The following is a 22,614-nucleotide window of genomic DNA, read 5'->3' on the forward strand; positions in this document are numbered from 1 at the left end:
TGAAATGCTGGGATATTCTGCAAAAAAATAAACAATAAAATGAGTATAAATCAAAGGAGGTTATGTTTCTCATAATCGTGGAATTGTGCCCAGTTCTGGGCCATTCTGGGAAGATATGAGAGAAACTACAAAGAAGGTTAACTGAACTGACTTCTGGGATTTATAGGCCTGGCACAAATTATAGAAACTAAAGAAAACTCCTAAATCTGTGTCCTTTCTTCTGTCCTTTCTCAGAGCCATTTTCATCTGTGAAAATGTTTTCGAAAAAAATGTTATCTTCTTGACCATGAATGGTAATGACATTATGTGACCATAGGTAATTTGAAAAAGCATATAAGCCAAAACAAAAACGGTTTTCTTTGCATGAATGTTATCATTTTACACAGAAAAATACTGGACAAAGAAATAGAAGTTAATCATAAAATTTTCAACAGTGAGGTACATTAAACTGCTCAATCATGCAGGTACAAACTAATACATATGAACAGCTGCAGTGATATAAACTTACCTAAGGCAGCGTGTGTTTAGGGGCTGACCACTCTTCAGGCCCGTTTCCAAATACTCAAAGTCGTCCGTGAACTCCTGGTTCTCTCCGAACTCCACGACATCGTTGAAGTGCTTCACGTTATGAACAACAGTGTACAGCTGGAGACAAAACAGGAAGAGTGCCATAAATACTGCTGGTAGCCACCACTACCTCTCAAACTTTATTTAGTTATCTTATTCAGAGACTGGCAGACTGACAGTCAGAGAAAGAAAGGGGGCTCACATAATCTCTCCTCCAACAGTGGAAATTAAACTCAGTTATGTGTGATGACCTTCATATCAAATCAGTGGTCCCCAACCCTAATTCTGGAGAGCCACAGGGTCTGCTGGAGTCCCCAGCCCTGGTCCTGGAGAGCTACAGGGTCTGCTTAGGGCCCCTGGTCCTGGAGAGCCACAGGGTCAGTTGGGGTCCCCAGCCTGGGACCTAGAGAGCCACAAGGTCTGCTGGGGTCCCCAACCCAGGTCCTGGAGAGCCACAGTGTCTGCTGGCTTCCATTCAGGACATACTGTCCAATTAAAGTAGATGATTACTCTTAAAGGTGAATTCACAGGAGGACAGTAATTTAAGAACAACTCCAATTTGGTTCCCAGGAGAAAAATCGCTCAGTTTTCATTGTTATTCACACATAAAAAGCTAAAGCACTTTGGCAAGTTCTCCCTTCTGAAGGGGCCTTTACCATTCTCTGTATCTGGTGGTGTTAAAGGTCATCGATTTGCATTAATGTGTTCCCATTCATCTTTCTACCAATTAAGGGGTGTCTAGGTAATGCGCTGCTAGGTCATGCACTGCTGTGCAACCAAGGCACGGCTGGTGAATACACAGAATGGAACAGGGCCTTCTGTTTGGCCATTGAGGCCTTTTATTCAGGTAGAAAATGGAGGAAGCCAGGCAATTTGGTAACACAGTTGACCTGGCAACATCACAGTGCTCTGAAGACGGCAGGTGTAACCAAGGCGATGGCTGCTCACCTCCTTGTGTTCCTTCCTGCATTTCAGTGCCGTAACAATGTCCTGGTAGGGCTCGGTAGGGATGGTCACCGATTTGATGACTTTGGGTGGAGGGGGCGGAGTCTTGAACACGCCATCGTCTTTGTGGGAGTTGGGTTCCCTGCTTCCTCCCGATAGACTGGCCTTTGGAAAAACACATTCAAAGAGTGAACTCCATTGCAAGTCAGTCAATTCAGGGTAATGAGCTGAAATTCAATCAATGAATTGAAAAATGCTCAAAGTTCTTGGAGAACTTATTGAACTGAAATGCACCACATTTCTTGAATCTTCTGTACTGAAATGAAATAGTCCCCATCCCTCATATACTGTATACGGAAATATGTATGTGAATGTACGCAGGTACTGAAATTAAATGCATAACGACCAATGCAGCATTTAGAGTGTTCAGTGCGATCGTCTACAGGTACAGCATGGCTTCCACATCTGAATGCCGTCTCTGCCTCTCTCAAAGTTTTAAACCCTTACATTACAGAACTCTACACAACACAAAAAACAAGTGTATAAATTCAGTTCAGACAACCAAAACCCACAGAGACGTTCAGCAGCGAGAAGGAGCCAGAACTTAAGCTGCCATTAATCATTTAAACATGACTTCCAAAACTTTCGCCGGCAAACTGCGAAAGCCTCATCGAACAAAGGGGGAGTTAACGTTTTTCGATGGGAGCTAAGTGAAACGAGGTTGCCCCGCTAAGGGACGCAGCGGCGGGCAGTATAACTGAAGGGCTACCGCTAACGCTCTGTCTCTGACCGCTAATTATGCCGTAGCGCCGGAGGGGCTGCAGAGTGTAATATTCCATCAGCAGCAGCAGCAGACGTAGCCCGCGGCGCTAAGCTAATGGTAGCCGGCTCCCACCGCGCGGGCGGAGAGGCAGCTCAGGGAGCTCGGAGCGGTTTATCCGCCGCTCGGGGGCCTCGGGGTCGGCCGCGGCAGGACTGCGGGTCCCCCCCGAAAACACAACACGCAGCGGCGAAGATGAGGTCCCGACAGCGGCACACCGAGCAAACACCAGCCCGAGCGTGGCACAGACCCATCTGAGTTTCACGCTAGTTTTCTGAGTGATGAGATGCACACACTTCCCTGTGATCGTTTATACTTCACACAGAAATGCACAGATGTCCTATTAGGGGTGTGCAGAGACGTCATTATCTGTATCTGTATCTGTTCAACCAACAAAATTATCTGCCTGTGTGTCTGTATTCGGATAGAAGACCGGACGTGGGCGTGGTTCATACTGGAAGTCACGTTGAATCAGGCAAATGTTGTATCTTCTAACCTAATATTCATTGGCAATGCAATTGTTGTGCCTTCAAAGCATCAAATTGATTTAATATTGGCATATAATTAATTATGAAATATATTTCCACATCCTCATACTGTACTTTTCATCTCTCTTTTTAAGTAAACTAAGTTTTATGAACTGTCTTTTGATGGTGATGCCTCCCCTTAAACTGCTTTAGAATGCTGGATTTTATAGCAAATTGTTTTTAGAACTGTTAAAAGGCCGAGGTGTCCCTTTACTGAGAAATAAATTGTTGCGAGGTAAAAAAAAAAAAATTAATAAACAAACTGGACTGGAAGATTTAAAAAAACCTGGACTGGAATAAAAAAAAACCTGGACTGGAATTAAAAAAAACTGGACTGGAAGAAAAAAAAAACCTGGACTGGAAGTTAAAAAAAAAAACTGGACTGGAAGATAAAAAAAAACCTGGACTGGAAGATAACAAAAACCTGGACTGGAATTTAAAAAAAAAACCTGGACTGGAATAAAAAAGAAACTGAAGTGGAAGAAAAAAAAACCTGGACTGGAAGAAAGAAAAAAACTGGACTGGAAGAAAAAAAACCTGGACTGGAAGAAAAAAACCTAGACTGGATGAAAAAAAGCTAAGGTCATGATGGAATTACTACTTTGGCCTGTGTTGCATTACTGTTGACATTCACAACAGTAAGAGGCTATGGAACTGGACACTTTGGGAAGGAAGTAACATGCACCCTTTGAGCAATGTGATAAAACGAATGTAGATTAAGGTGATGAAGTGTTATAGCAGCTGCTATGTGCCGGAGTTCCAGATACTCGCTCTCTCTGCCCATGTAATGTTAGATAGAGGCTATTGAGAACTCGACAAGGAGCTGACTTTTCTCCCCCCGAATCCGAATAATAACAAGAAACTTTGGGTAGAAGAAATATCTTTTTCCATCGCATTATTCGTGCTTTTCCAAATACAGTATTCGGATTCGGATACATCCCTATGTCCTATGCAGCAGCTTGTAAGGAAAACCAATAGGCAACTTTGGAAACTACATGACGTACAAGAATTTCTAACATGAGTTTTCCATCTAACTGACTTACTTCTTATTACCTTGGCGGCAAGCACAATGCCATTCGAACTCTGATCATCGATTTTAAAGCCCACACATGCGGGAGGTTTTATGGAGAATGTAAATGTGCACAAGCGCATTTATTAATAAATAAAAAAATAAAACAATGAACACAGGAAGTGATACAATATTATTTTTGGCTGAAATGGGCCCGTCGTCCCTGGGGATCCCACGGGGTTCAAACATACACCTCATTGCCCGTACCTTACATTACATTACTGGCCTTTGGCAGATGCTCATATCCACAGCGACTTACAATGAGAACACAAGGGCATAATCCAGTGTTAAGAGCAACAGAAGCCCTTGAGGGATGTAAATACTAAATATAAACGAGGTAAACACCTGCTTACTGTTCTGCTTTAAGAGCGAATGACACAAGCACACCTTCACAAGCTAAGGCTGGCCTTATTCACACGTAGCCACTGCTGCTGGTCTTTAGCTCCATCACTGCCCCGCTGGCCCTCCCACACGGGGAGACGGCTCCGCGGGGGGCGGGGCTACTCACCGGAGCGGTCTGGGCCCGGGACAGGGGCGGCGGGGGAAGCTCCTCGGCTTCCGGGTGGTTCCAGTGCCTGGCGTTGTACACGGCCTTGGCCGGGGACTAGCGGGCGAAAGAACACATGGAAGAAGGCAATCCGTCAGTCCGCACTCGAGCTTGCGTCATTTCCTCCACACGCTCGCGATTCAGAGCGTCGACGTGCCGTAAACAGGGGAGGCCGCGGCCCAGACGTGCCGTAGTGCGTTTCGGCCGCGCGCTCATCTTACACCCTTTACATTACCCACACATACACGGAAGATCCGTTTCAAATTAGGGCTGTGCGTTGTGAAAATTCCGTGCTGATATCAACAGCCCATATTTGGGCCACGTTAGCCGACGCGTCCCTGTTTCACGCCACAGCACAAATGCAAACTGCAACCAAGTTTCCACATTCATTGAGGAAGCAGAAGAGCACAGATGTCAACTTCGGAAGCAAAAATTGTACTAATTCTATTTGGATAACAAAATGTTTCAACTTACTTATTTATTCATTCCCAAAAACAGATGTACACTTAACACGTTCATCCAGTTAAAAACGATCCGATGATTGCATTTGGAGTGCACTGTTGTGTTTTGTGGCTCCAGAGAGAAATCAACTGGGCACATTTTACGGCCGTTTCCCTATCCAGCGCCGAATAAACTTTCTAACTAATTGCATCAGAGCGAGTTTCAGAATGTAGCTGGTTAGATACAAATTTCTTTCTCTCAAATCCTAAATTTAATTCCAATACAGATGGCTCGTCCAAAATAATGGCACAAGAGGGTGAGATAATGACACTGCAGTAACCCTGGTTATTGTTTTTAGTACGTTCAGAATCCTCTCTGCCAAGAAGTCATCACGAGGTCAGGTCCTTTCTTGCTTTTGGTACAAGTTGTTAGAAACAGCTATCGTTAGCTAAAAGTGCTGCTTCCTCCCATTGGTTTCTATCGGGGTCATCAAATTACGTTATCCGTTATAAAGGAGGAATAACGCGATTTACACTGAAGAAGAACATGACGCCGTGCGCATGCAGTGTCATGCTAAAGAAGGCGCTATTTATGTATGGATTAACCAACTCGTATGAAACGTCCTCAGTACTCATCCAAATGCTAAAATAAGCTTGAGCTTCGAGGGCTAACCGCCTCACCTGCTGCTAAACAGGAGCTCTTTTTCATTCACAGAGTGAGAAATGTTTTCCGCTTCGCGAACATTGCGTTCTCTCTCAGAAAAATAAAATGGACATTGGCTTTTAAAAAATGGGATGCAAACACTGAAACACAAGAAGCGGCCCTCCTTGTCATTTTCACTCCGTTTTATTAAAAGCCCGTCACAAGCAGAAGAAAACTAAAGAATGATTATCCTATGAGCACATGCAGGAAGACAGATATGCCATTGATTTCTTGTTCTTTGTGTTTTTCCATTAAAAGCAAGTTCCTCTTCCCTGAAGTGCATTGTAGACTAAGCACATATTCTAAGAAGTAATTTTATTCCTGTTTTCTTATTCTAGCCAAACAACCCAAAAATTGTGCTGTGATTCTGGTAAATACTCTTTATCCACTACCATCAAATATCTCTGAAAATCTACTTTTGACAAGTCTAACAAACAAAAGACTATTTCAGCAGAAAATAACTGGTGAAAATGGTCGAGATAGGGCTCTCGAGTCCATCCACAAACAGGTTCTATAGCCCCAAGGTCACCTAATCCCATAGTAAACACGCTTAATGGACTGCTTTTCAAATTACCAGTAATTGTTACATTCACTGTAGATGAAATTGTGTGTTTTTGAAGGTGTTTTTCAGTGAAAACTGAAAACTGCAGAGAATACAAGTATGATTTCTACAGGTTACCGGGTATGGAAATTCATCACCCGGTGGTTTCAGTGCTACAGACTGTCCCATACCCACACGGACCACCAAAGCGTTCATCTTGATTTCCCTTTATGCCCAAATGTGTTGTTACAGTGACCGGGCTTTCTGTTCCCACTTCTGTTTCCACACTAAGATGATTATTTTTTCCCATTCACCTGCAACCATTCCATTAATCGATCATAACCAGCACAATGTATTTTTCAGATGAAGGAAAAAAAAGAGGTGTACACAATAATAATAAAATATTCTACTGGTGCAGCAGAATACTTATCACTGGTTAGACAGCATATTTATCATCTCTTTAAACGGCTAGTCCTGGTCTGGGGCTCTGTGCATTATTACTTCAGACCCAATAATGACCGCCTGACACAATGCACCTCAGTATTCTCTGGAGCTTTAAGTCCTGTCTGTTATGAGCAGAGAAATACGTCTGTTCAGCTTTCTGAACATTAGAGCCAAAAGAGGGCAGGCACACAACAGAGCACCCCCACGACAGGCAGGCTACAATCAACCACGTTTAGGCTTCTCAATGTCACTGTGCAGCTGCCACATTTTAAATTGATTTACTTTCTAAAATTCAAAATGATTACATGGATTTTCTTGATTTTCTGGTATTTTTCCCACTGTATCGTTCTGAGCTCAATATTTTCGCTCAATGCAGCAGAAACGCATTCATAAAATGTCCATCTGTGAAGCGACACAAGATGCTAGGAGCAAACAAATTGGTTATATATCAAATGAGACTCGAGTCTTCTGTTGACAAATCACACAGCACGGCTCTTAGAGCTAGATGAGGAATATGGAAAAATGCTAACCATTTTTAAACTGTGTTCTCTCAAGATGATGATATGCATGCAGCATAAATGTCTTTCATTCTAATCTAAATTCGAAGCAGCAATTATGTTTTATATAAATCACGACCATAGCATTACAGAATGGAGATAACTGCATTGCAGAAAACAATCTAAATATAGAACCGGTGAATATTTAATTACGGTCCTTGGCTAGTGTACCACTTGTGCAATTATCCACAATCAATTCCTTTTTCTCAGGTTTTAAGTCAGGGCTGTCCAACCCTGTTCCTGGAGATCTACCGTCCTGTAGGCTTCCATTTCAACCCTAATTTGGCGCACATGCTGCTAACAATTAATAGCTCACTGAGATCTCCAGCTGTTGACTGAGGTGTTAGGGTTGGAGTGAAAACCTACAGGACGGTAGATCTCCAGAAACAGGGAGGGGCAGCCCAGTTTTAAGCACTCTACTCTCATTAGGACAGACAAGTCAGATCTTCATGAACCCTGTAACGTCCATTTCCTTGCAACAGCAGCATTGGGAGAGCAGAGCTTTGTGAAACACTAAATGTGTGGAACTACCGTTGCATTGTGCAGTAAAGAGAAAATTCTTATGATTGGTCTGCACGAGTATGAAACTCCGCCCATTGAGGGACTTGCAAAGCCTCTCTCTCTCTGCGCTAAGCAACGGGTCCTACCTTTTTGGGGCCGCTGAAAATCTTTCTGCTGGCCTCTCCGGATTTGTCCGACTGTTTTCCCCGCGGCCTCTTCGGCACCTCAGTGGCAGCCGGGTAGGAATCATCTGGGAACTCCAGAATATCTGGAAGCAGACAGACATTATGGAGGCAGAGAGTACGGCAGAGGCAATGTCATATTTCATCACACCCTTTACTCCCTACATTACCGAGCACAAGAAGTGATCTAAAAGGAATTTTCTAATCGTCTGACAGCTTGTCTTAAAATACCTGACAATTTCTCATAACAAGCAACTACAGACACGCAAGAACAGACAGCGGCTTTCATTCTTCGGTTTCTCAGCCTAAAAATGTAAATGAGGCATCAGTGTATTTACATTTTAGCGTTTAACAGATGCTCCCATCCAGAGCGACTTAGACAGCTCCAGATAAAATCCACTGGAGCAGCCAGAGACTTAGTGAAGAAATTCAGGTTGCGTATCTTGGGTCAAAGGCACTACAGCACTGCCCCGGCTGGGAACAGAACACATGGCCCTAAAGCCACACGCTCAGTTCCCTCATCACCCCACAGGCACAGGGCATGCTGGAGAGCCAGGGTCATGTGGCTGGGGGCCATTTTACAAAATATGTCTCAAATGCACGAGCTCATAACTCGTATGGGAATCCGCATATTAAATGTGAAGTGGGCAGTGCTGTCGTTCCCTTCAGTATATTTTTGATAGATGGCAGGTATTCAGTGCAGCAGAACTGAAAGCAATTATTTTTCAAGCGCATCTTAAATTATGGGGAACACCCCCCTCTCTCTAATTCTTACAAGAGTGAAAAGGCACAGTGCACCTGTGTTAGTGGTTGCTAAGGCACAGTGCTGACCTGTGTTAGTGGTCACTAAAGCACAGTGCTGAGCCATGTTAGTGGTTGCTAAGGCACAGTGCTGAACTGTGTTAGTGGTTGCTAAGGCGGGGTGCTGACCTGTGTTGGTGGTTGCTAAGGCGGGGTGCTGCCCGGTGTTGGTGGTTGCTAAGGCACAGTGCTGCCCTGTGTTGGTGGTTGCTAAGGCATAGTGCAGCCCTGTGTTGGTGGTTGCTAAGGCGCAGTGCTGACCTGTGTTAGTGGTCACTAAGGGGCAGTGCTGCCCTGTGTTGGTGGTTGCTATGACGCAGTGCTGACCTGTGTTGGTGGTTGCTATGGCGCAGTGCTGACCTGTGTTAGTGCTGGATTGGCTTTCCTGGGAGTCACTCAGCTCTGGGTAGTCAAACCTTGCGGCCATGGCTGCTGCTGCCGCTGCTGCAGCCTTCTTGGCCTTCCTCTTCTCTGCTGCCCGGGAGGTATCCTCCTCTCCCTCACTGTCGCTCTCGCTCAGGTCATCAAAGCCGAAGTACTTGATCTTGTAGTTTGTGCTGCCCGAGGCGGAGGGGTCTTCCTCGTCCTGGCCGTCCTTCTCTTCGAAACCGAAGAAGTCCAGCTTGCTTTCCTTCTTAGACTTACTCTGCACGGGTCTAAACCTGACAGGGAACACACTCGTTTTTACACACCACAAAAGGCTACTCACCAACAGACTATTTATTCGCTCTATGGTTGCGACTGGCGACAAAAGCAGACCGCATACATGTCCAATCACGGTATCCCAACAAACGCAAGGACTTGTGGGAGTTGAAGTCTCGTATTCTGAAGCTTTGCTTGTGGCTACAGTAAAAGCATGAACTTCTATGTATGTTTTGGGTATTTTTTCAGCAGCTTGATTTCTACATAACAACGCATCTACTAAATTGGTCCCGTTCACCCAATACTGAAATGATCTACCCGCATTTGGCAGGTGGTCAGGGGAAAGTTTCAGACCCTGACCCTGCATAGCTGATTTTAACACTGATTATTCACTTACTTACGACCAATCATATCTCACAAACTTTGTGCTTCTCCCACTATCCAGCGGCGCAGTTTAAAAATGCAAGCTACTAATAATCTGTTTTATAAAACCGTAGGGCCTTAACTAGGCATGAATGTGCACAGGCAGCACTCAGAGACTTTGCCCATCCCAAAAGCTGGCCCATTTCTATATGTATCATTAATGATTAGCTTCACTACTGAATAATTAACCAGCTCTGGATGCGTCTCCACTTCTCAGACGAGGCCATCGGAAGGTAATGCTGAGTTTTAATGCCTGAGTTTGAATGCTTGCATAGTCAGTGACTGAGTTTTAATTAAAAATCACTTACAGTCTCTGAATAATGAACGGGCGCGCTTTAGTGAATTTGTGTGGCATGTAGAGCTTTCAAACCTCCCACTCATCAAACTTACAGTTTTGTACTTGGAGATTTACAAATAACTTATTTTCAAACAACTGGCTATTTCCAACAGACAGGCACTTCTCATCAGTTTATTCTCTATGTTTATTGGGTTTAAGCTCCCAATTATTTGCCTCCATTCAATATGCATGATATGCTAATAGTGCATTAAAATGCCAAATGCTTTTAATTTCTCCTCTCCTCTCTCCCATTCATTGGTAATCCCCGCGTCAGGTGACGGAGAAGGACAATTTAGCTCACATTTTCGAGAGCCGGAGGAAAGACAGGAAGTGACACTTGGTGCATTAGGGGCTAATCAGTGAGACTGAAGGGCACACCTGGTGGGCTTGGTGGGCGTGGTCTCGGTCTTTTTCTTGAGCCGGCCGGCCTCCCCCGGGTCCGTGGAGGGGGCGCTGGGGAAGTCCTCTATGCTCCTCTCCATGGAGTCCTGGATGGTGACGTTGCACACGGACAAGCAGGAGGGGTGCAGCACGGTGTAGTCCCTGCCCCGGCCACCGGGGGCGCTGCTGGGCTTGAGCGAGGCCTGGCCGGCGCCCTCCCCGTTCCCCGCCCCCGGGGCCTGCTTGCAGCGGTCGGGCCGGCGGTAGGTGCGGCAGTTGGAGGGCCTGAGGGGGAGCTGGGAAGGGGCGTCCGATTCGGAGGGCTCCGAGGGCAGGTCCAGGTCGCCCCGGCCCGGCTCGTCGGCAGCGGCGGAGGAGCGCGGCGAGTCGCGGTCGGGCTCGGAGAGGGGCTGGTCCTCGCTGCACAGCGTCTTCCCCTCCTCGTCCAGCGCCAACACCCCCGGCCACGGCCCCGCCAGCGAGCTCCAGCTGTCCGTCTTCAGGCTGGTGGTGTGAGGGGTGGGCCTCCTGTCGCTCTCGCAGGCCTTGCTGTACCAGCTGTAGCTGTGCGTCTCGCAGCCTTCGGCCTTCCCTGAGCACAGACACAGCAGAGACCTCACACACTACCCGCCTCACGCACACGAGCACCGCCAACACAGACACGAGGAATAAAGACCTACACCTACACTCCCCAACACGGCCTCCACCCAACGACCAAGACTACATTTCAGTGACCACAGCAAACCCCTTCCACTTCACATGAGAGCCATTTCACAAATTCCTTTTCATTTTCTATTTCAGCTTCTTACTTTAATGGCTTAGCCACTGCTCTCTGTCAATTCGGAATCTTAATCATTAACAAGCAGGTCACATAACACCGTAAAGTACAGCTAGCAAACGGAATACGTTCATGACAGAAAGAAAATGCGTATGATTTAGCAATTGAGATACAGCCTTGCTTCAGGAATCCTGGATTTGCCTTTTAAGCGCAGGAATGCCAAAGAGCCTTAGCCCCGATTCATCCGTTGGGATGAACAGACACGAGCTGCATGAAAATGGCCTGCCATCTCAAAGCGTGAGAAATCAATAGCTACCAGGACCCGATTGTAGTAAAACTAGATAAACACTGTTAATGTTTCATGAGAGTGAGGAGACGGATAAAAAATTATTTTTCAAAGCCACAAAACCCAATCCCAGAATCCTGTTTCTACAGCATGCTGGCCCATATTAATCTCCAGCTCGGAGGTGCTGTCATGCCTACTGCTGAAGGCTAAGCAAGCTACCTTTTCTGCTGGATATGAGGGAATGCAATATGTTTCTACTGCTCCAAATAAATATTTGAATGGTTTCTTATGAACTAGAAAGTTGAAGGCCTATTGACATGGCCAGTTTATGAACTGGGATTTGCACACTACGATATTAAAACAGGCTTTTTCCTGCACTGAAATGTCTTAGGCGGGTTGTCCAAGTGTTTTTCAAGCTGCCTATAGAAATTACGCACAAAAAAACCTGTAAAACGATTAGAAATGATCCGTGAATTTAGTGGTACAATTTCATTGTGAATGCTACTGCATTTCAAGTTTTTAAAGTTTTGATTGCTTTCAAGCCTTTAATGTTGTATAGGGTACGAGTAGCCTAACACCAGGGACAAAAAGGATTGTGCAAACAGAGCAGGGCACCCACAAATGAGTGCGAGAACATGAATGTAAATTGGAAGGCGAGATTTAATTTTAATTTGGAGACAGAGAGAGAGAGTGTGTGTGTTTGTGTGTGTGTGTGTACACTACACTTGTGCGTACATACTCCGGAATGCACGTAAATGGTGCCACACTAAATAGCCTAACCATCAAACTGATTGTTTATTCAAAATATGATCGACTTGGATGACAGGATGCAATATTTGCCCATGTATGTTTAATGAAATTTCAAAACCATTCAAAACAAATAGAAAGGAAGAAATCAGAAGCCAGAACAACATAGACCACAACTGGCATAAAATTAATCAAGTCATTTGGAGTTATTACAGAAAACAAGTATAAACAGGAAGACGACAAAAATGACTTGAACGTGAACACGCATGCTGTACGTCAGGCCAAGTCATTCAATATAATGGTGGCACAAGCAAACACACGCACATACACGCATGGGTGCACACGCACACACAAACACTCGCACGCATGCACTCACATGTACACGTGCGCGCACACACACCTATATTGTGTCATGTCTTGCACTACTACCCATGTCAATCCAAACTTTCACAAGACGTCCAATAACTGCTTTGATTAGCACAACGCTTCAACTTTGTGGACGTCATTAGTAATATTTTGGGAAGATTCTAACGCATCACCCAGGTCACACGGGTTCAATTTAGCTACAGCAGCCAGATGGTTAGCAACATTCATCAGCGAGGTAGCTATGCTCCCAAGAAGCGTACAATATCAATCAAAATCTATTTATTACAGTACACCATTCCATTTTCTGTGCAGAAGAAAGTTCTGTGTTGGCACAAATATACAAGATCTGAGTCACATACCTTCACGCAGATGCAGAGAAATGAGTCATGACATTCCTGAACATATCAGATCTTTATCAAATCGAGGGGTGGCAGCATCCTTTGGTTCCTTTTCCCAGGGTTTGTGGGTCCTGTGTTCCCACAGGCACATGACTATTTCAGCAATGCAGATGGTCACTATGAATTCACGACTAAATATTCTGCACTAAAATACGCTTCTGTCCATCACCCATCTGTGATAGCAGACACGACTGCATAAATCAGGGCCTGTGACTCACATTCGGAGCCCACCTAGGAGAGCGCGGTGGCCATTTTGTGTCAGACTGCCCAGAACACGCCGGCTGAGGTGGGAAACCAGCGAATCGAAGGCTTTGGAATGACTAGGTGGGCAGACTGGGAGTTCCACCGGGGCCCTGGAGAGCCGGCGGCGCTCAGCTCAAAGGGCTCGGGCGGCCCTTAATGCCCACACCCCGCCGGGGCCTCTGCTCCGTCTCTCCAAAGCGGGGTAATCCCAGTCGACCGCTCTGCCGCGCTTCCCTGCGCTTCAAAGACAGCTTCAAACCGCCCAGCAGATGCACAGAGCGGGCTTAATGGAGAGGGGGCGGCGCACTCTGTCTGTTTGTAAGGGCCCGTCACACATCGCATCCATTCATCTACAGAAACGTGCGTGTGAAGTGGAAATGTAGCCTAGCCGCAAGGCAGGCCGATTAACGCACTGCTTACCCTTACAGTTCAAATCAGGAACCGAAATGTAATTCTGTCCACTTTCATTCCGCACCGAAGAGATTCATTTCAGTCTCCATATTGATTAGGCCAAGCACACGAGACTACGCATGGTATCCATTGTATTGAACGCAAAACCATCCAACCTTTAAGGAACACTCAACAAGGACTAAAAGTTTCGTAAGATGTTTCTATTTATGAGTGAAAATGTGTGTGAAATCACAGCTTCTTGCATTCCCTATATAAACCAACAACAAAAATCTGTGCTAAATTCTAGCTGCTCTCTCAACCTTGAATTTTCCCCTTCAAAATCAACAACTAAGGACCTGCAGGAATCTAACATATGAAAGGTGCCTGAGGGCCCATTTCAAGAGTGCTAAATATACAGCATGCGTGAGTCATAAATAAGCTTGTGTAAACATCCCTATACTACATCCACAGAACAGAGTCCAGCTCATAACGGTACTGCACGTGTAAACTGTTTCCACATGTATCTGCAACTACAGTACACTATATAGGAAAGGCTGTTCTTCAGTTTAAACTCCATGACACATTGTTGGGAGTACAGAAAAAACAGGGAGAGATGATGAGCTTGTTCCACCTCTTCGTGCAGAGGCTTAATTTAGTCCATTTTTGCATGTTTTGTACTGTTGGGTTCACAGCTTTATGACTTCAGATGACCACATTACAAACACCAATACAGGCTTAAATGAATGAGACCCGTGTACCATTTATTATCCGGCCTTAAATAAATTTCATATACAAATTTTGGCCAGTGAATACTCCTGGTGAAAAATGAAGTTCCACCACTCTAGTTTAGTGAACCCCTCTGAGTCAAAGTCAATGTGAATTAGGTAAAGCTTTTCATTTTCTGGATCACAAACCTCCTGTCAGCATGTGTACAAAACATGAAACTGATATGTATGACTGTGCAAGTCCCACAACGGTGTCCAAAATCTACCCAAAATGGATAACTGCATCATACTAATTCAGAAGACACTCAACATTTTTTCAACAGATAAACTCTTCAAACTCATTGGAAATATATTTGTATCCATATCATTAGAGAATCTTCAACTTTTGCAAAGGATTAGAAGAATGGACATAGGTGTCCAAAAACCAGTCCAAACCCATGCAAACATAGGGAAACCTATACAAACCTATCCTAACCTATGCAAACCAATCCAAACTGTCAAAGGATCTAGTGATCTTCCCACAGTCCACTGAGTCCACATGTTCAGACACACACAGGTATTACTGTAGGTTCACACACACACACACACACACACACACACAGGACGAGGAAGGGTGGGCTGAGGCCACAGCGTGCGTCTCGCATCCCGGCCCCTGATCTCTCTGCAGGCAGAACAGATAAGGGTCAGCAATAATCATCTCTCTGCCCACAGCTGCTGGCTGCAGGCCGGCCGAACCGCTCCCTCTCTCCGCACACACCCGGAGCCGTAACCATGCCACCCCTCCACACAAACCCCTCCAAACCCATCCCAAAATGAACACAGCTTTACGGACCATTTGAAACACATTACCATGTCCAGTGAGGAGACAATTAGATGGGAATGACCCTTAGACAGGTTCAGCTTTAAAATATTGAAAGCTCAAAAACACTGTCAGTACTGACGGTATAAAATCCAAGTTGCCTTAGGCAGGGACTTATTTCTACAGACTTCTCATGCATTATAATCAAGCTGTATTCAGGTTTAGCTTATCTAATGCATAACATCAAGCGTGTAAACTAGCTATAAGCCACGCTTAACCAGAATAAGGCCCAATTCTAATATAATATTGCAGCAAGTAATTGAAACCTTTTATTTTGAACTGTTCCAGGACTGTAAAACTCTGTGACAACATAAACAATATTAAATAAGCTGGCTAGCTATACTACTCCCAAGACAACACCATAAAACACACAAATACTTTGTACACATGGCAGCACTTAGCTAGTCCCTTGGTGGTTAGCTATCTCTGCTAGCCAGCGCTACACTGTTGATGCAAAGTTATGACAGTAATAAAACAAATGACCCAAAAAGAGGTAAGATACACCACAGGAACATTACTTGGACTAGTACTCGCAAGGTGGCAAGGAGCACATCTTCCTTGCAGATGCATTTTCTCACAGATGCTCAAAGCGACCGTGGGCCATGGGCTGTACGTAATGCGCGTTCGTGCACAAAATGCAGACGCTTGTTGCTAGCCCTGCTGAGATATACACTCACCATACTCAGAGCTCTGCCTCTGGCTCCCAACTGTCCAGTCACCCATCTTACACCTCTTTGGAAAGCTTAGACTCAGCTCCTTTTGGATAATAAGCCCATCAATCAATTACAATTAGTTCCATGATATTACTACTGCCCATTTGAACTGCGTACTGTTACACTGACCTATTTCTGAGATTTCACCAGTGCTGACATTTAGGCTGTACAACAAAAATAAACAGAAGACAGAAAATAACTACAGAATCATAGAAAGCACGTGTCTGGCTTTAATAATGTGGGTAAGGTTATGACTTTATTCCATACTTTAAAAGAGATTTTGGCAGCAGAATTATATATAAAAATTATATATCAAATTATATGATGATGTCACAAATTACCTCAAATGAGTGAGCAGGTGAAATAGCAGTTTTATTGACCTACATTCAGGACCTCAGGTGTTTTTTCTTGTTGCTGTGATATACTACACAATTTTTTGGTGGTGAAAGAACTGTAACCAACTCATAACTATATATAAATGTCCAGTGTCTTCAATCCAGTTTGCTGTCACGTAGATCACACAAGAGTGGTCAAAGATACTCTATACAAAACAACAGTAGAAACATCAAATTTAGCCTGAAAATAGCCCGACAAGCACTGATAAATCTGAAATGCAGTTTTCCATGATAGCACGCCTTCTGACATGTTACAGTAGGATGTTTGATGTAGACGCCAGCGTCTACGCCACTAGGGGGCCCAAACAAAAAGGCTACGATAACCTAGCGTATTCTCACTCACAAATACCTGGATGATAAGCCCAAAAAACCAACACTCCGCATGTAGCCACATTACCACTGCAATGCGAAAGTGTGTGCTAATGTGTACATTCTAATCAGAGCATTGCTTTTTTACAGAGCCCGAGATGTGAAGATCTCTTATTATTGTCAAGACAGCAGGGTTATATTCATCTCTCATCTGTAACATTTTCTACAAAAAAAGAACCATTTCAATCTAGTCACAGTAATTTGGCTTATTTTTCCAAACAAGATTAGCTTGTTATTCCTACATTTCGAAAGCTTTCTCAAACTTCATCGCACTTGCCTTAGTGACTGATTCATGGTCATGCTATAGCTAACTGCCTCCATTGCAGAGTTTGTAAATTCCTCCTAAACTCATCTCCCAGTAAATAGTTATAGCGGCAATATTTAACCATCAGCAGCAGTTAAGTCAGGAAAGAAATGATGACAAACAAAATCATTTTCTCACCCTTTTTAGTAGCAGCTAGTTTGCTGATCTTCTGGATACTGAATATGCCATTTTACTAGGACATACACACAAAGAGGTACTGTAATATTTATCACACTGAGAGATATTGGTGTCATGCAGCCAGGAAAAATTTTAAAATACCACAGGTTTTCACCTGCTTTTAAATGACTGAAAAATGCATGTATTCTGAGCTTCACGCCAAAATGCAATGAAGAGGAAGCCTTCATCTCTGGCCGTGACATGCCTGCCTAGCGCATGGCTGCTTTTGGCTCCAGTCGGCCTCAGACTCTTAAACCACTGCTGTGAGCTTCTCGTGTTTTTCCAATAATACAGTGAGTACTACCTCACACCACACCATGATTTAACGCTGTACTACCTCACACCACACCATGATTTAACGCTGTACTACCTCACACCACACCATGATTTAACGCTGTACTACCTCACACCACACCATGATTTAACGCTGTAGATCACGCAATGCCTAAGGCTCTGTGAGTGACCGCAACTCAACATTTCCACACTTTCCAGGGTTACAGAGGCAGTGTGTGCCAACAGCCTGGTGAACAATAACTGATCGGTAAAGAAGGGCTCTTTTCCTTGAGCTTGTGTGTATTTTGTAAACACACTCCAAACGCAGGGGGAAGCCACCATGCATCAGGAGCCTGGGCCCTGCTGAAGACAACCATTGGACAGAAGCTAAAGATACGGAAAGGACTGAACCAGGAGAACCAGGGTTTATTAAATCAGTCAGCAAAAAAATAATCTTATAAGGCATGATTAGTGAAATGAAACAGCCAGGCACCTTGACAGAAGTCATCGATGACAGTGAGTTTTCGAGGGGTCAAGCAGGGATTTCTCAGCAGCCCTCATGTAGTTACTGCCAGCGTTCACTAGCGGGGCGCCCACAGATGATGACATTGCTATCGTTGGGTACTGAAATCCAGTGGCACTATGGCACCGGTTCCCCATAGAGTGGACTGAGATGGAGCCCAACTCTGATATGTGCACTCCGGAGAAAGTGAAAGCTATTCTGTACTCTCCCACACTCTCCCCAGAGCTAGTCTCTCCCACACTCTCCCGAAATCAAGAGTCTCCCACACAATTCCAAATGTTAGTCTCTCCCGCACTCTCCTGAAAGATAGTCTCTCCCACTCTATTCTGAAAGCTAGTCTCTCCTGCTCTATTCTGAAAGCTAGTTTCTCCCGCACTCTCCTGAAAGCTAGTCTCTCCCACTCTATTCTGAAAGCTAGTTTCTCCCACACTCTCCTGAAAGTTTGTCAGAGTCGCCCACCTCTCTCTGAGCCTCACTCCTCTCACTGTGAGCCGCCCACTTCACCAAACAGCAGGAATTGTGAGCTTCAAACAATTATTTTTGGGAAAACAAAGCACGCAGTACATGCTACATGATAATGTGATGAATAGCCATTATTCATACAATTTACCCACTGATATCATGAAACTGGGGTAACTTCTGAATCTTACTGGAGGGTCATCATACCATCACAAACCCAGGGCACAATCTCACTTTCTGAACATCTGCAGCCAGATTACCACAGAGCTGCACTGGGGGGAAAACCAGAAAAAATTCTGCGGCCCACTGCACTTTGCTTGTCTGTGACCAGCCACCAGCTGCTGCATTGTACAAAGTGGGGGAAAAAAGGACCCTGCTCCGATTTTCCCTGCTGAAATGCAGCCGTGCCACTAAGCCTATAAAACGGCAAGAGACTTTCAGCAAGTGTGAACGGACCATTACTAGAGCCAAAATGGCACCCTGACCTTACATAGCACAGCAAAGACCATGTGCAATCAAAATGACATTCACGCTGACATTTTTACTAACGAAAACAAGCAAGTATCACGTAACCTTCTCTAAAATAAGCAGTGTCTTAACCTGCTTACATAGTCCAGATAAAGCATTACTGCATGGACAAAGCATGTGCAGGAAAGACTGACAGAACACAGCCCCGCACTCAGTCTCATACACAGCAATGTGTTTGGACAAAAGGGGCCTAAATTTAAACCCAAGGCCAGCAGCCATACTGCACTGCATTAGGATCAGTGTGAATGAAGGTGGTTCAAACAGCTGCACATGGCAGTAATGAGGGGCCTGAGGGAGGGGGTCACAAAGCACCTGTGTCCCGGGCACCTGTCCCAGCTCTTACCTGCGGGTGTTCTGCCGCTGACAGCATCGACGCCAGCGTCCTCCATCCTCCAGTCAGGGGACGCCGGCGCCGTCTCCGCGGCGACGCGGCTGTTGAGCTGCCGGGTTTCGCTCGGCCACTCGGCCAGGCGCATTTCAGGGGCCGCCACTTTGGTCGGGGCGGGCCTGGGCTGGGGGGCCCCGCGGGAGGACACCGGTCTGGAGTCCTCGTCGCTGTCGAAGCCAAAGGGGTCCTCGGAGCCGTCCTCCTCCTCCTCCGAGCGCCGGGGCTTTTTGGGGGTCTCCCCAGGCTCGGGGACCGGGACCAGGCCGGGCCGTTTGGACCCCAGTTGGGCCTTAAAGGTGGTCTCGCCCCATTTGGTACTGAGGGTGGCCCTCTTGTTGGACAGGACCTCATCGAACTTGGAGCTCCCGTCCCCTCCCTTCCGACTGTAGGTTTTACCGAATCTTGATGTCATGGTGACCCCTGTTACATATTCCCTAGCAGGAGCAACACAAACACAGTGCTATTTTACCAAAAGCATTACATAGTCCTGTAACCAAGATTACACAACCACAAAAATTCACAACACAACCACACACTCCTTTCTTTTTTCTTGCACAAACATAATCTCTTACGTTTTCTTACTTTATTAATTTAACAGAGATGATGATCAAAATATATATTTGATTGTTATGACACACGCAAAAATATCGTTTGTAAAAGCACAACAAACGACTAGAACAACCCGAAATGTGCAACCAAAAAAGTAGCTCATGTTAATGGGGAAACACGTCCAACCTTACGAGACATTTGATCAGTCTTGTAATTAATGTAAGAAACGAGCTTCGCACTTCACACGCAATTAAAGTCAAAAAGAAAACGTTCCCAGTTCACAGTCATAATGACGCAGGCAAGGTTACACCTTCAGGGATGGATGATCACCTGTGCGATGAAGTGTAAAATTGTCTATAAAGCGCCAGGCATTTTTAACAGTGTACAGTTGCTCGCTAGCATACAAACGCTAAGTAACTATATGTACCGTTAGAAAAAACAGGTCTTAGCCTGCATTAGCTTCGCCAGTCTCACTGCGGTAAAAAGTTAACTCTGCTGTTGTTGCTCAATTAAAATATTACTTTTAAATGAAAGTGTTTATCTATTATTATTATTGTTGTTATTGGTATGATTATAGCTAATGTATGGAAAAGATAAAAGCCAATCAACAGATATGCAGTGAAAAGTTGGAAATTTGCAGATATGCAGTTTTTTCTTACATATTTAATTATTGCATTAAGTTAAAAAACGCAATCGACAACGTTAATTACAAAATAAGGTACCATTTGGATACTACTGGTCATGGAAAATGTCCAGCTTTACTAACGTTCAGTAAAAAGTGACAATTCAATCGAAATATGACGACGGCTAATTAGTTATCTTGCATTACACTATATTAACGTTAACTATATAGCTAAACAATAAATAATTTCTTATTTCTGTGCATAACTGCGTGATGCCAAGACTCTAACGTTGGGCCCGATATACTAGCTGTTGGTGCAGAAACCCTTGCAGCTATCCTAGCAAGCCAAATAACTTCGGAAGCGGAGGCTGTCCTGAACCAACCACCTACGGTTACTTATGTTGCTCAGACTCCCAGAATAAATAACCTATCCTCTGGACAAGAGCTGTACCAGCTCAAAACACTTAACTTACCAACTCTCAACTCCGAGGCGGCCGCTTCTATCCACTCAGACCCGACAGGGCCTCCTCGGCGTACTCGCACAAAAACAACCTGCCGATTCCGTTCAACAAGGTCAGATGTGGCCTTCACAAATGATATAACAATGTATTTGACAGCAAGTTTAATAATAAAGTTTATTTAGAATGTTCTATTGTTGATATTTTCGTTTATTTACTTCAATCTCGTCCGACTCATATTGGCTACACCGCTGACTGCCATTGGATTTCTCCTCCCTCTTTCCTTCGCTACAACAGGCAACTCGCTGCAATGATAACTCAGCCAATCAGCAAGAGAAATGCTGTCAGGTGACCCACACACTGTGACTAAACCTGGATACGATTGGGTAGAGGGTAAAGAAAACGGTTTGTTATGAGCATTTCAAGGGAGGGGCGTAGTCGTAGCGTAATGTGAAACTAGCCGTGATGGGAATTGTAGTAAAAACGAGATTAGGCTATTCATGCCGACTATTAAAGCACCCAGTTTTAATAGATACTTTTGCAAGGATTTTTGTACAATTGTTGACAATACTCAGTCACCTGGAGTGCATTAAATGGTAAATGGACTGCATTTTTATAGCGCTTTTATCCAAAGCGCTTTACAATTGATGCCTCTCATTCGCCAGAGCAGTTAGGGGTTAGGTGTCTTGCTCAAGGATACTTTGACACGCCCAGGGCGGGGTTTGAACCGGCAACCCTCCGACTGCCAGACAATCGGTCTTACCTCCTGAGCTATGTCCACCCCATTACCCAGGACAGAGTTCTAGGAGTAGCCTACACTTCATTACAACTTTGCAAACATCATGCATTGCAATCCAGAACATTTTTTCACGTAGAGGAGAGTCCATGTTGTGTTGTCAGCAACACCACTAGCCAGCCAAAGCTCCAAGGCAGAGTGATACACTTCTATCAGTTGGTTTTATCATATGTTTATTATTATTATTATTCTAATAAGCCTTGGATCTGTCTCAAGTATAAAATGCATTTTTAGTTTGTACTTAAAACTGTTTTCATCAGTTTATGTTTTTTTTTTAATCTTAGTAACTCTTAGTATAGTTGTGCTCTCTCGTGAAGACTTCATTCAGGTTTTTGCGGTGTCCTGTAATTAGCCAAAGGCTCTTTTTCTCCTTCACAATCATTACGAACGGCTCATTACTTTGACATGCAACATTCAGCATGCAAATTGCTTGTGTTCTTGGTAGTTGCCTGGAACAGGTACAAACACTGGAGGTCAATAATCTGAAAATTACATTTTTAGGGCCAACATGTAACAAAGAAAATAGCTGTAAAGCACACACATTCACACACACACACACACGCATGCACGCACACACGCACGCACGCATGCACGCGCACACACACATACACAGTGTGGGAGAGAGGGGGTGGCTTAAGAGGAGTAGATGTTTTTTCATTAAGTTTTCTGCTGTAAAACAAAAGCAATTCTCATTTGCATAAGAAGGTGTATATGTGGTGTGCCTGTTACCTGTGTTTAAACAATCGGATTCACATATTCAGTTAATTTTTCAGTGAATATTCTGTAATCTCTTTTTCTAATCAAACCAATTTGGCTCAACAGATGTGTAACATGTGATAGA

General features: G+C 44.6%; 1 protein-coding gene and 1 long non-coding RNA gene across 2 annotated transcripts in view; both read right to left on the reverse strand.

The window, feature by feature from the left end:
* wapla (WAPL cohesin release factor a) overlaps window positions 1–21,287 on the reverse strand; it is a 34,217-nt gene extending 12,930 nt beyond the window's left edge. The window contains exons 1-8 of the mRNA XM_064316717.1: window positions 20,993–21,287; window positions 19,304–19,782; window positions 10,425–11,019; window positions 9,005–9,306; window positions 7,808–7,929; window positions 4,437–4,532; window positions 1,516–1,677; window positions 509–645 (exon numbers count right to left, since the gene is read on the reverse strand). Coding sequence (XP_064172787.1) covers window positions 509–645; window positions 1,516–1,677; window positions 4,437–4,532; window positions 7,808–7,929; window positions 9,005–9,306; window positions 10,425–11,019; window positions 19,304–19,760 — 1,871 coding nt within the window. The 5' untranslated portion in view covers window positions 19,761–19,782; window positions 20,993–21,287. The remainder of the gene's footprint in view (window positions 1–508; window positions 646–1,515; window positions 1,678–4,436; window positions 4,533–7,807; window positions 7,930–9,004; window positions 9,307–10,424; window positions 11,020–19,303; window positions 19,783–20,992) is intronic.
* Window positions 16,284–19,294, reverse strand: LOC135244443 (uncharacterized). The gene is made up of 2 exons (XR_010326967.1): window positions 17,581–19,294; window positions 16,284–17,481 (listed from the first exon to the last, which is right to left on the reverse strand). It is a non-coding gene; the product is annotated as an uncharacterized LOC135244443 (long non-coding RNA).
* Window positions 21,288–22,614: the final 1,327 nt, after the last annotated feature.

This window comes from Anguilla rostrata, chromosome 18 (genome assembly GCF_018555375.3).
Source record: "Anguilla rostrata isolate EN2019 chromosome 18, ASM1855537v3, whole genome shotgun sequence".
NCBI classification, from domain to species: domain Eukaryota; kingdom Metazoa; phylum Chordata; class Actinopteri; order Anguilliformes; family Anguillidae; genus Anguilla; species Anguilla rostrata.